Source organism: Mus pahari, chromosome 1 (genome assembly GCF_900095145.1).
Source record: "Mus pahari chromosome 1, PAHARI_EIJ_v1.1, whole genome shotgun sequence".
Taxonomy (NCBI): Eukaryota; Metazoa; Chordata; class Mammalia; order Rodentia; family Muridae; genus Mus; species Mus pahari.
Window position 1 is genome coordinate 35,187,760 of NC_034590.1, and position 13,300 is coordinate 35,201,059.

General features: G+C 43.4%; 1 protein-coding gene across 2 annotated transcripts in view; it reads right to left on the minus strand.

Annotated features, from left to right (window-relative positions):
* The window catches only part of Chrna7 (cholinergic receptor nicotinic alpha 7 subunit), a 115,701-nt gene that overhangs the window by 42,681 nt on the left and 59,720 nt on the right, over positions 1–13,300 (minus strand). The window contains exons 2-3 of one of the 2 annotated variants that reach the window (XM_029547548.1): positions 10,044–10,136; positions 8,538–8,647 (exon numbers count right to left, since the gene is read on the minus strand). In XM_029547548.1, the coding sequence (XP_029403408.1) occupies positions 8,538–8,647; positions 10,044–10,067 (134 nt within the window). In that variant the 5' untranslated portion in view covers positions 10,068–10,136. The remainder of the gene's footprint in view (positions 1–8,537; positions 8,648–10,043; positions 10,137–13,300) is intronic. The other variant, XM_021200421.2, reaches the window with a different exon arrangement.

Consider the following 13,300-nt stretch of genomic DNA (forward strand, 5'->3'; position numbering starts at 1 on the left):
AAACCATCAATCAAACAAAACACACAGAGGGACCCAAGGCTCTAGCTGCATATATAGCAGAGGATGGCCTAGTCAGTCATCAATGGGAAGAGAGGCCCTTAGTCATGTGAAGGTTCTATGCCCCAGCATAGGGGAATGTCTGGGCCAAGAAGCAGGAGTGGGTGGGTTGGGGAGCAGGGGGAGGGGAAGAGGATAGGGGATTTTCTGAGGGGAAACTAGGAAAGGGAATAACATTTGAAATGTAAATACAGAAAATATCTAATAAAAAAATAAAAAAGATTATAAACATAAAAAAGAAAAGAAAACATTGACACAATAGTCAAAGAAAATGCAAAAGGCAAAAAGCTCCTAACACAAAACATCCAGAAAATCCAGGACACACTGAGAAGATCAAACCTAAGGATAATAGGTATAGAAGAGAATGAAGATTCCAAACTTAAAGGGCCGGTAAATATCTTCAACAAAATTATAGAAAACTTCCCTAACCTAAAGAAAGAGATGCCCATGAACATACAAGAAGCCTACAGAGAGAGCCAGGCAGTGGTGGGACATGTCTTTTAGTTTTTTGAGACAGGGTTTCTCTGTGTAGCCCTGCCTGTCCTGGAACTCACTCTGTAGACCAGGCTGGCCTGGAACTCAGAAATCCGCCTGCCTCTGCCTCCCGAATGCTGGGATTAATTGTATGCGCCACCACACCCATCAGATCTCTCTTTCTACCTTGTGGTTCTAACTTAAGGTATGAATTCTCAACTACTGCCCAAGCACCATGCCTACTGGCTGGCTACCATGCACCCTGCCAGAATGGTCATGGACTCTAACCCTATGCAATTGTAAACCTCAGATAAACTTTGTCTTCTGTAAGTTGCTTTGGTCATGGCATCTTATTACAGCAATAGAAAAGTAACTAAGACAAATTGTTACAATGACCAAAATTAACTAAACATACATTGTTATAATCAATATTCTCCCTACTATGCAACCCAGGAGTTCTAAACTTTATATCCACTAAAACATGCACTCTTAGACACTTTTTAGACAGAACCAGAGGCATGAACAGTAGTAAATCGGATGATATACTACCAAAGAACTAGCTGTGTGACTGTGAGCAAAGGACCAATCATCTCTGTGTACCAGTTTCCGCCCTTGAGAAGTATGTATGAGCATGCCAACTTCATAGTCTAGGAAGAACAAAAAGCACTGGCACCAATCAAGTGCCCAGTAGAATGGACTAGCCCAATGTGTTGAAGTATCAAGTCAAGACAACTTGAGCTCAGCAGACACCACTGGAACTTTTGCAGAAGGTACAAAACATGGTAGGCAGTGCTAAGAGTCACATAGTAACAGGTACTGGTGGCATATACAGAAACTTCCAGGCAGTCTGAATTAGCTGGGTTCACAGGGGCCCATGGCAATGCCACTAACATGCCTCCTTCCTTTTTTCCAAGTTACTGAGAGAATCAAGAGAAGTAACATAGGCTTACTGCCATGAGCAGGGTGTGTATACGGTACAGAACACAGAGAAACTTCTGCTCAAGGTCACCTGATGACTACCAGTTGGTAGCAAGAGGGAAGGAGACTATGAAAACCACTTGAAAATCATTCAGAGCAAAAGAGAGATGAAACAGGAATTCCATACATAAGCTCAGCCAATCCCATTCCACTCACACAGTCAGGCTCCCGACCCAGGGTCCTCAATTTCCATCCTGTTCCTAACACTCGCTCTAGTTGCTGATCCTACCACCCAATTCTTTTGGCCACTCAGGTCCCTTTTGTTCCTGTAATAGATTCAGGGACATGTTCTGTCTCAGGGTCATAAAAATAGATACATTTTTCTTTTTAAAAAAATGATGATACTTGCACAAATATAAATGGGACATTTGTCAAAGAGGACATTTAAGTCATTCATTGTCAAGCGAACAGCAAAGCATAGCAAACAATTCTGAGGTGCATCCAGAAAGGAGAAACATGCACAGCCATCAGGAAGGCTCACTTGACCTGTGAAGAGAAAAAGTCACTCACCACACAGAAACCATATGCTTTCCCATGGACCACACTTAGTTGCTTTGCTATCAGTTTTCCAGAGCCTCCAGAGTTGACAGTATTCAGACAGCAACAGAGCAACAGGCACAGTCCATTGCAGAAGCAGGTAGCCAGCTGCTTCAGGGAGCACACCAAGAGTAGCTACCAATAGTCCCTGGGTATCTCAGCCTCCTTTATGTGGGGCAAGTGGACTGTGCCACCAGACAGAAGAACTGGTTAGGTTGGGTAAGCCTAAACCCCAGGGAAATCTCAGAATTGAGCATGAATGGTAGGCATGAGGCCAGCTCCCTGCCAAAGACCTGCTCTCGAACACATAACTGACACCCACTGAGAGAGCCATGACAGTCAATCACATAGCATAGAAACCTGGAGTTCTCTGTGCTAATGATGTATCTAGATAGGCCCTGAATGTCTAGCCAATGAGCTTTCTTGGGCATTCCCTCCCACAAAAAGGTATTTAATCCCTAGTTCACCTTGAGTAAGAGGCATGCATTCACATTCACCATCAAATAAAGCAGTTTAGACAAGCAAGGGCCATCTCCTTTATCAAGGATTGCCTTGGGGGTAAGGGGTAGAGGGTGGGAAGTCCTTCATTGTAAAGAGCCTCACCTAAATCTCTAGGAGAAGGCCTTCTCTCTATCAGCCTCTACGTCCTCTCTGCACTTAGAACCAAACCGGATTCTACCCTGTCCTGGGGTTCAGCCCCTTCCTGCCTGGTGCATACCTACAGACTCCTGTTCCCAACTTTCCAAGGTTCCCAGTGGCATCTGGGTACATAGGATGCAGGGAACCTCACCATCTATCCTAAATCCCACTGTTTTTCACTGGGGGAAATGGGGGTTGGTCCCATATCATGGACTGTATTCTGCCTTCTGTGAGCAGCTTGCTGGCAGCACTGGGGCATCACAGAGGCTAGGGAGAGATGCAGCCCAACACCTTTGTGTATCTCTCAGGAGCACTATGGACAGCCTTCACCCTACTGCTCTATCTTTCCTCTCCTTGACACCCTAGGACACACTACTGTGAAAGTTTCTCTCCTGCCTCTGACTCCAATCCAACTGTCCCCATCCCTGCTGCTTTTCTGGGAGCATCTACAGTTTGTCACATGCTCTCCACCTCTCTCTACAGGACAGGGACTGAATCTGGTTTGACAATACTGCATCCTCAGTGCATCATGTAATGTGTAATGGCAGTGTGGGGACCGTCATTCAATATTGGTTGAACAAGTCAACAAATGAAAAACAAACAGTACCAGCTGCCAGGGAATGTCACGATAGACCTTTTAGAAAATGAGCCTGGGGTTGCAAATATAGATTGACTAGCTCCCCTCACCTCTATAAAATATTCCACTGCTTCCTACCCACACAGTTTAGAAAGAGCACCATCCCCATTAGATGGGAATATTTGATAAGGCATAATCCCAACACCATAATGCTAAGCTTCCTTCTCAAAGTCCCAGTGGCCAAACCAGGCGATTTCTGCTGCATCCCAGAACAATCCTGCTAAATACTGAGACATGTCCTTGGCCCTACCAGGGCCCACCCCTGACTACAGGGATTTGTTCACCAATGGAGCCACCTCAGTTCTATTCCCAAGTACCATGATTTCAGAGGTGTGAATTCTCATAACACTAAGTGGTTACTCCCTAAGATCCCATTTTACTTATGAACCCATGTGGAACTTCTGTGAACACACTTCAGCCCATGATGGAACAGGCACCACCTATTAAGGTATAGACCTGGGCTGCCAGTTCTCCTTGCTACCTCCCTTGTACACGTGGCCTACCTGAGAACACCCAGCCTACTCTAAGAAGCCCATTCTAAGAAGCCTCCTTGCCATTCACAATGTTTCACTCTGCTGCTGTGATCCCCGCTGGAAGCTGAGTGTGGGTCTACAATCATGCTGAGCGATGTGTGGGTGGACCTTTAGGCTACAGTTGGGAAAAGCACATTGACAACTGTATTTTCTTCATCCAAGGTCTTGACAGCTGCCTCTCCAGAGGCTCTCCAGTCCATATATTGGGGCAAACTGTTAATAGGTTCAAAGGAACTAGCAGCTTTGTACGAACTCTAGGTTTCCCAGAGCAATGTGAGATGGGCACATGACATTTCCTAGTGGGCACAGCCCAGCTGCCACACTAATGCTTGCTTTCACCACCCTTTCCCATCACACTGGCCCTCCTACCTAGGACTTCTTGGTATCACTTCCCTAATAAACCACAGGCACTGACGTTTCAATCTTGAGTTAATTCTAGAGGAATATGAGACTCTTCACAGGGGAAAACATTCTGTTGCAATGATGTAATTTGTTAGCACTATGAGACACCATAATAGGCTGAGCACTCAGTCATTTCTATATGTTTGTCATCAACTAAAGGGTCCCAGAGACATGGGAAGAAAGATATTTTCCTGCAGATGTGCAAACATAGTGCCTCACAGTCTCTGAAAGAGATATCTGACCACAAGTGCTGCTCTTAAAATCAGTGCTATCAAACACAACTTTAAATATATTCATTAAAAATTTCCCATTATTACTAAAAATTTCTCTTACTAGGCAATTACAGAAAGAAGATTCCTAGGAAAGCCAAGACATTTGTTTGCAGTTACAGGGCCCACCTCTACGCCACAATGCAGAATTCTTTTTTGGGAAATGACTACTGACACCAGAAAGGCATTTAATGCCATTCAAAAAGGGGAAACTGTGACAAGGTATCTGTAATTGTCTAGCTCATTTTGAGATAGATTGTGTTCAGAAAAATTCTTGAGTTGACAGCCCCAAGTGAAGCAGAATAAAGTGAAGGAGAAACTATTAGAATCAGCATCAAGCAGAGGTCTTATTAACGCCCATCCTCTCCTCACAGCTGGCTAGCACCACATCGCTGGTTTCCCATCTATCAAGAAAACATATCAGCCCATTCTAGAAATGGCGCAGAGATATCTGTTTTTACAGTGAGCCAGCCTCTTAAATCATGGGAAAAATGCATTAGATCTCAAAACCATAGTGTTATACACATGGACTCAGACACCAAACTGGAACAAAAAATTCTCTATGGTTGCAAGACATCTCCAGATGCCCTAACATTATCTCCAAGAATGATGACATCTTAACCTCTTTCTTTGGGAACAGGCCTAACACCTTTATCTATCTATGGATGGACCACAGTATATCGATGGGCAGAGCATAGTATTCTGATTGCCTGAATCAGACAGGAAGTATTAAGCTTGCCATTCTCAAAATCACCTAGTATAGAATACTTAAAGTAAGAATTTGCAGACGACAAGTCTGTGCTTGCTACCCCTGGGGTTGAATTGTTGACTCTTTCATTTGTTTTCTGAGTTGCTAATGTGACTTTCTTCCTTTATTTCATTTATGTTTTTCCCTCCTTTTCTACAGTGTATGTATTGAGAGTGACACACATGCTACATTATGCATGTGAAGATAAAAGGACGATATGTAGAGAACAGTCAAGGGAAGTGAAATCAGTCTGGCTCTCTTAAGTATGCAGGAAGGGGAGGCAGAGAGTTAACTCAGGAGAATACCCATAACACACCAAAAGAGGAAAATGGGTAAAACTCTGCAAGTCTGAAGATTTGGGGACAAAAGGACAAGAACGGACTGAGCTGCTGTCTACCCTGAACAATGGAATGGAGTGAGTGGCTGCTATGGGTGTTCTGTGTTCAGCCTTAGACGCACAGCACCCCCCCCCTTACTTCTTCTTAAAATACCCCTAGCCATCAAACTGGGGGGAAAGGACTGAAGAATAAAGCCAAGGTGGTGTGGTCCTTAGCCATGGCTGTCATCCCTGCCAGCAGCCCAGGCTAGTAGTGTGTGTCCTTCAGCCCCAGTAACTGTGGTATTCCAATGCCACATGTAGCAGACATGTAAGCAGATTGGTCTGGTCAGGCCAAAGCATCTCAAAGAATAATAGAGTAAGAGTCTGAGATTTTTCAAGCTGCTCAGTTTGAGGTAGTTTGTTTTGTAGCAATAGAAAAAAAAATTGACACAAGTCGTCTATGTCTGGCTTAAATAAAAGCCTCTATAAAGTTGGTATAAAAGACAGCGAGCAGCTGATTTATCACAGAACCTGTATGTCCCACTGCATTAGTTACTTTTCTGATGGGCTGCACAAAAGACCTGAAACAACTTAAGGAAGGAGCTATTTCTTTTGGCTCATTGTCTCAGAAGGTTTACTTCATGGCTGTTTGGGCCCAAAAGACCGAACAGAACATCATAGTTTCCGGAGCTTCTGGTAGAAGACAGATGTCCACGTTACAGAGTACCAGAAATCAAAGGTGGAGGGTAGGAAGTGATGAGAGAATATGCTGAAGGGTCCCCTCCCAGTGGATTTCAGATTCAAACAATAACACAGATTGCTTAGAAAAACTAAGGGAAACATTGAGGTGGCCTCTCTGAGCTCCACAAGGGACAGGCACATGGAGAAGATGACAGGGGAGCTGCTCAAGGGTAGCTGCAAGCAGGGTTCTAGACTATGGTTTGTGTTCTGTAGGGGACGAATTCCTAGAGCCTGGTACCATATGCCAGGTGGAAGCTGTTCCATCCACGATACTTGAAATCAATTATACAGGATAATTAGTAACCCTCAATTAGTCGGAAGTTTGAGATCATCAAACACTTCATGCTTTCGAGTTAACAGTCTTACATACAGCCATAAAACCATCTCTCATTGCCTCATTACTGAAATTCTACTACATTAAAAAACCATTCATACTTTCATATAAAACTCATCAGGAACTATGAAACACTGTTTTAATTGATAGGTGACATCGAGCTCCTCCCACAAATAAATACACAACTGCCACTGAACGTTGGGGCTCAATGTCCTCACCCTTTCCCGAGGACGCGACTAGGTATGCTGCATGCACTACAGAAATTTCCTTACAAACCTAAATTGTTTCTCCACACATTTTTTTACATTTAAATTCTAAACCCTGGTATGGGGAAATGTGACTGTTCTTAGTGTCAGGTTCAGAAGAGAGTCAATTAAAGAGTTAGGTATGGTGTTGCATACTTGGAAGCCCAGCACTTAAAAAGTAGAAGCAAGAAGGTCACTATATAGCAAGAACCCAACACACACACACACACACACACACACAAACACACACACACGTGCACACACACACGAAAACACGTACACACATGCATAGTATTTAAAGTTAAGAAGGTCACTAGACTAGTGTTCTGGCAAGACATTAGGACATCAGATAGCACAGGGGACAATGTACAGACATAGTAAGAAGGCTGATACTTACAATCCAGGTAGAAAGATACAGAAACCAAGCCTGGCTACACCTACAGCTCACTCATCTATCCTCTAAAGCCATGAGCCCACAAATGTCTGCTGTTTAAGACAGTGATCAGTGATGCTATCCTACAGCAGACCCAGAATATCAGTGCAGTCTCCAGGAACTGGACTACCCAAAGTTCAGCTGTTTCCACCACTCAATGATGGATGAGTCATTCTGACCTTGGACAAACCAAGAGCTCAGTTGTCTGCACTTCCGTTAAGAAGCTGGCAGTGGTAGCAAACGAGGAGGTGCTTTTCTCCTAGATGCACATTCAGCCATCCAAGGGGAAGGCAGAAAGCAATTAAATGTGAATACAAGAAACTGAACTGCACAGGGTTTGGAAGGATCAAGTGAAACAAATCAGCTGCCCTAGACGTTCTCTGTGGGAATCACTGAGCAGTAGGGGACAGTCACAGTAATCTGAGTCAGTAACACCTGGTCCAAAGACGCAATGATCTTCCAGTACTTTCCCCTTTGCATGACATCATCCTGTTTAGGACAGAGATGTTCATAGCTCCCTTACGAAGTTTACATGGCCATGACAAGGAATTTGCTACTTCTAGAACTTAAACCTGCCTAAAACTTACCTCTTGTTGGCCTCTTGTCTGCAAATCACATTTCCTTGAATTACAAATGAATCCCTTTATGTTTTGCCCCTAATATAAAAACATAGCTGTCATCCATATTACCTGACTCTTACAGATCTTCTCCAGCCTGTGCGCATGCTTCTCTGAGAAGCATGTTCTGCAGATCTTGGTCAAAATGCAACAGACACACAGTGTACAATGAGGAACAAGCCAGATGAGAACCTAGGTCTTATCTGTCTTCTCCAATGCACATGTGGTCTAGCACCTTCTGCTGTATACTATGACAGTTGCCATTCAGATAGCAAAGGTACTGCTTTAAGAGTGCTTCATATTCCTATAAATGGGGAACAATCTTATGCATCTATAGTGCAGCCCTTTAGATGGAGAATCTCTGACAGTGGGTAAGACAACCTGAACTTAGATGTAAATACCAGCAGAGGGACAGAGCAGAATCCCAGAGATCTGCCCACTTGGAAAGCCTCAAAAGGAGCAATGGCTCCAAGTTAAAGATAACACAGCCAGCTTTCCTGTAAAATACTCAAATATGGTTTATTGCCACATGCATGCAAGTGAAGATCATTTCCCATCTGTCAGGCGTGCTTACCTGTTATAGAGGAGAATGTCTGGTTTCCAAATCTGGCCATCTGGAAAACGAACATTCTTCACTCCGGGGTACTCAGACATGTTCCACTGCAAATAGTGATCTGTCCAAGACTGACAAAGATGGAGAATTAGTGGCAATTACTTCCCTGGCTTAGTTCTATTTCTTGTAAGAAATTATCAGGAAAGCTCAAAGTCAAAAAGAGTTCAGACATTATTCCATGACTTAGTTGTTATTTATAAAGTGTGAGGAAGCTGGGAATTAAATAATCCCTTCTAAAACGATCCAGACTAGCATAACAAATTGCATTTGGGGACCTGCTGTCACCATGACCACATTTGTATGATGGCATTAAAGGCAATTCCAACACACTGCACACCTCTAGCCTTAGGCTTCTCCTCCCCCAATGGACTGGTTACTTCTAGCCAAATAAATAATGGTTCTGCTTTCCAAGTTTTCTCTGAAAGGGCATTTTGAAAAAAAAAAAATTCATTTACTGCAATTGGAATCAAAACCAAACTATAGAAATGCCAGCCATTTGTTTTCATAAGGCAGAACCTCTCAGAACTTCTGAGGGCACACTTAAATTTTATTGTTTTATTTTTTTTTCTTATAGACAATGCTTTTGATACTACAAGCTGACACCACAAACCCCGAACCTCAGCCGCAGAACACAGACGTGGGGATGAGGATTTAGGAGCACTCATGAATACAGCCATAAGTACGGCAACTCAGGGTCAAGCCTTCCTGAGTGATCTCCGATACCAGAAAGACCTACAGTCCTTTCTCTGATCATCAGGCACCCCCAGCCATTCCTAGGACCAAGATGGCAGAGACATCACCATAGAGGCCTTCCACTACTGACAGGCAATCAGCCTTAGATTTCAGGTCTGGCAGCAAAGGACCCACCACCTCTTAAGTGTGGCTATTGACATCTATGCGGCAAGATCCAGAGTTTCCAGGATTTAGGAAGGTTTGGAGTGCTATATCTCCATCTAGAACTAGAGTATCCCCCATAATCAAACACATTCTCATTTGTACCCTGAATCTTATCCACATATTTATGCTAAGAGACATATAAATGCTTCAGGTGTATAGCAATCACCATTTGATTTCTGACCAATTGTGTTTGTCATAAAGTTTAAAACAATAGTCAAGTGGAAGGAACCAAATTGTCAGAGCTATTGGACTTGGAATATACAGATGTGTGTTGTAGGTCTACAGCTACTGATTCTGGCAACAAAAATCCATGGACAGGTCTCAAAGGTCTGGCCATCCTCTGGAGGACCCGCTGTGTTCTAAAAGTCTACTTCAGAAGTGGAGTAATCTAAAGTCAGAGAATAACGCTATTTACAACTGGAACCTCAGGAAACAAGGATATTAAATTAGCACAGCATGCAGCAGCATTACTGGAACACCAACATCTGTCCTGTAGGGTCCACAGCTGGTAAGATTTATGAGGGAGGTGGAATACTAGGAAGTTGTGGCTCATTGAGGTGGTTTGCTCACCATGTTTGCAACAGCCTGCTCCATCTGGATGTGCTTGGTTCTATGGTCTCTCCCCTGATTCCGTGTCAAAGCTCTTCCATCTTATTCTTAACCCTGGAATGTTGCTCTGAGTTAACAATGGGGACCAATATTATACCCATAGGGGCTGAGGTTCTAAGACCAACCTTTGAAGGCATGCTGCCATGACAGATAAGGACCCATCTCCTAAGCCAGATGACATGATAGGTAGATGAGTGGGGATATCAGGGAATAGGGTCATCTGGTTGTTCAAACATAAGACCACTTAGTAGTAGCATATCAGAGCTGCCTCACACCTCCCATCTTTCCCCACATCTCCTAGCTTCTGGGCACACTCAACTGTGGGTGCTCCATTGCCTTGTGGCAGGTGACATCACTGCTAGTCTGCCTGCTCAGCACTGTATGTGCACCTTATGCCTCACCACAATCCAAGTTTGTCTATTTGTTGACATAGAAGAAATCTCTGACTGCTCCGGATTTAAGTTGGTCACTGAGTCAAGACTCAATTGTGCCTTCAGAACTCAAGTAAATGAACCTCTGGGATGCCTCAGGATTGGTTCTTCTAAAGCAATGTCTCTGTACTATAAGCCTTCAGCAATAACAACCCAGACTGGATGCAGTCTCTGAAGGTGCTGATCTGTGCATGATATTTTTCTCTAATGTGGAAACCAAGTGGGGAGGAATGGCTACAAGAAACCTAAGAACCAGACACACCTGGATTGTGAGATTTGCTGCGAGAATCCAGGAGGCTGAATTATCTTCTCTGAGCTGCAATTCCCCATGTGTACACATCCCCTCATGATGAGGGGTAAAATGAGGTCACGCCTTAAGCAGCAGGGCAAAGCCAAACAGTTTTTATAGGCAAGCAACAAATGATAGATTTAGAAAACAATGCTTTCAGTTTATAGAACATTACATGATACAGGGCTACAGCATTTCCAATACCTGAGGTACAAACAATGGTGTAAAAAGCATGAGGGGTATAGTAGGAAACACTAACACAACATAGGAGCCTATGGGGAACTTCCTGGGGGGAGAATGTAGAATGAGGTTTTTACAGTCAGGCTTTATAATAAATGGATGTGTGTTCTCAAATCATTTCCTGCCACTTAGATCTTGGGTCAATGGGGATAGGAGCCCAAGGCATATCTCTTCATGGAGAGCATTTAGCAACCTTTCAATATGGCAACCCCTGAGAAACCATATGAATGAACCAGACAGATATATTCCTTAACAACCCTAGAATATAAAGTATATGGGTTGTAAGGTGACAGAGGGAAAGGGGATGTGGTAATATAGAATGTATGTCATATACCATTGTGCAGACCCTTATACAATCCAACACTTGGGCCTTCTATGAATATATCTTGAGCTTTCAGGGAACTTTTATTTAAATTTGGTGTGTGTGTGTGTGTGTGTGTGTGTGTGTGTGTGTGTGTGTATGTGTGTGTGTGTTGTATGTGTGTACATGGCATGAAAAACAGGGCTGGACAGAGCAGGTGAAATATCCTCTTTTCCAGTTCTTTGTCAAAGGAGTCTAAGAATGCCCCAAACAATATAGATTATTGATGTTACTCTTGGTTGCCTCCAAGAACTTGAAGGTAAAATTTAATTCTGAAGATAACCACACACTTTGGTTGGACATGGGACTTAGAGGAATTGAGCTAGAAGCAGCCTGGAAGCTGTCTCTTTAATGCCTAGCTCTCATAATATGTGAAGGTGCTATGAAAACTACAAAGAACTAAAAGCAGTCAATAGTCCTCCCCAGCTTTAGAGCCTGGGAACCACAATAACCAGCAAGGCAAGATAGCCCTGAAGGTAAAATAGTGGCACTCATGTCTCGAGAGTAACCACAGGCTCTCTAATTAGACCAATTCAATAGGAGGAAACTGGAACCTGGTACTGTAAAGCTACCCAATGGCTAGGAGATAGTGGACCCTAAAGAAGAACCTACAACTGCCACTTGTCTAAACTGGCACCCTTTCTAGCTACATTCTAAATATTTATACTCAAAGGTAAGTGTAGCTCTCATCCTTCATCAAATAACCTTCTTTATGAAGCAGGCAGAGAGCACTACAGAACCTAGCCAAAATGCAGTGTTCCTGACCCCAACTGATTCACCTACAACACAATCCCTAGATCTCAGGCTCATGGAGCATCACAGAAGACGGAGCAGGCATACTTAGACCACTCACTGACATGCTCACATAGATAGGGAAATCTCACAAAACCCCATCCCACTGAGAGAAAACTCAGACTTCTCCAGGCAACAGCCACCTGATAGGTCACCTAATCTCCTGTGGTCAGCCCTAAACACACATATACATACGGGCAACAATGACTGGAACCTTGTCAGGTTCGTATGTGTGCGTTCTCTCCCTCTCCCGCTCCTTCACCCTCCCTGTCTCTTTGGTTTGTCTGTGTATTTGTAATTATTAAAGTATAAGTGGTGAATAATTTGAAGAGGAGTGGGTAAGGACACAGGAAAAGTTGGAGGAGGTAGAGTTTGAAATGATATAAATACACAATACTAATGCATGAAATCCTCAAAAAGTAAAAATCATTTAGAACAAAAATAGTTTTGTTTCCTTTCAAAATATATTGCAATGTAATGAGAAATATATTTGGTTTTCTTTGTATAGAGCTCTTTAAACTCTTGAAACTTACTGAGTGACAGGAATATCTTTTGCTAAAATCATCCTTTGGACCATATCTAATTTTATGCCAATGTAGCAGCTTTGGGGTTGGACCTCCTTTCACAGTTTCAGGAAGAATGCCAGACAGCCTGATTAGAAAGCAGGGATGACAAACTCCATCTCATCCTCAAGTCTAGAGTTGGGAGATGAGATTGGAGACTGAGGGAGACAAACTTCTGTATGAAGTGCAGCGACGTTCCAGGTGAGCGCACACACGTGAGTGCACGGAAGGAAGTGTAGCATGTCCTGAGGAGCAGGATAACTCCCCCCTCAACACCTGCCCCAATGCCTCTTCCACAGCTGCCTCTGAGCAGCATCCTTTAGGGAAAGCACCAGTAAATGTGTACCTGATAGCTAAGGCTGAAGAACCTTTGGGTCAGAGGCAGTGTGACGGGTATGAGTATCCAGGGCAACACATTCGCAACATGTTTTTGATGTAGGAACAACCTCACCTAGTAGGATGCAGACTTTGAGCTTGTAGATTCAGATATTAACTGTAGGTGGACAATATCAAAATCGAATTAAATGGATATCCAGCTGGGT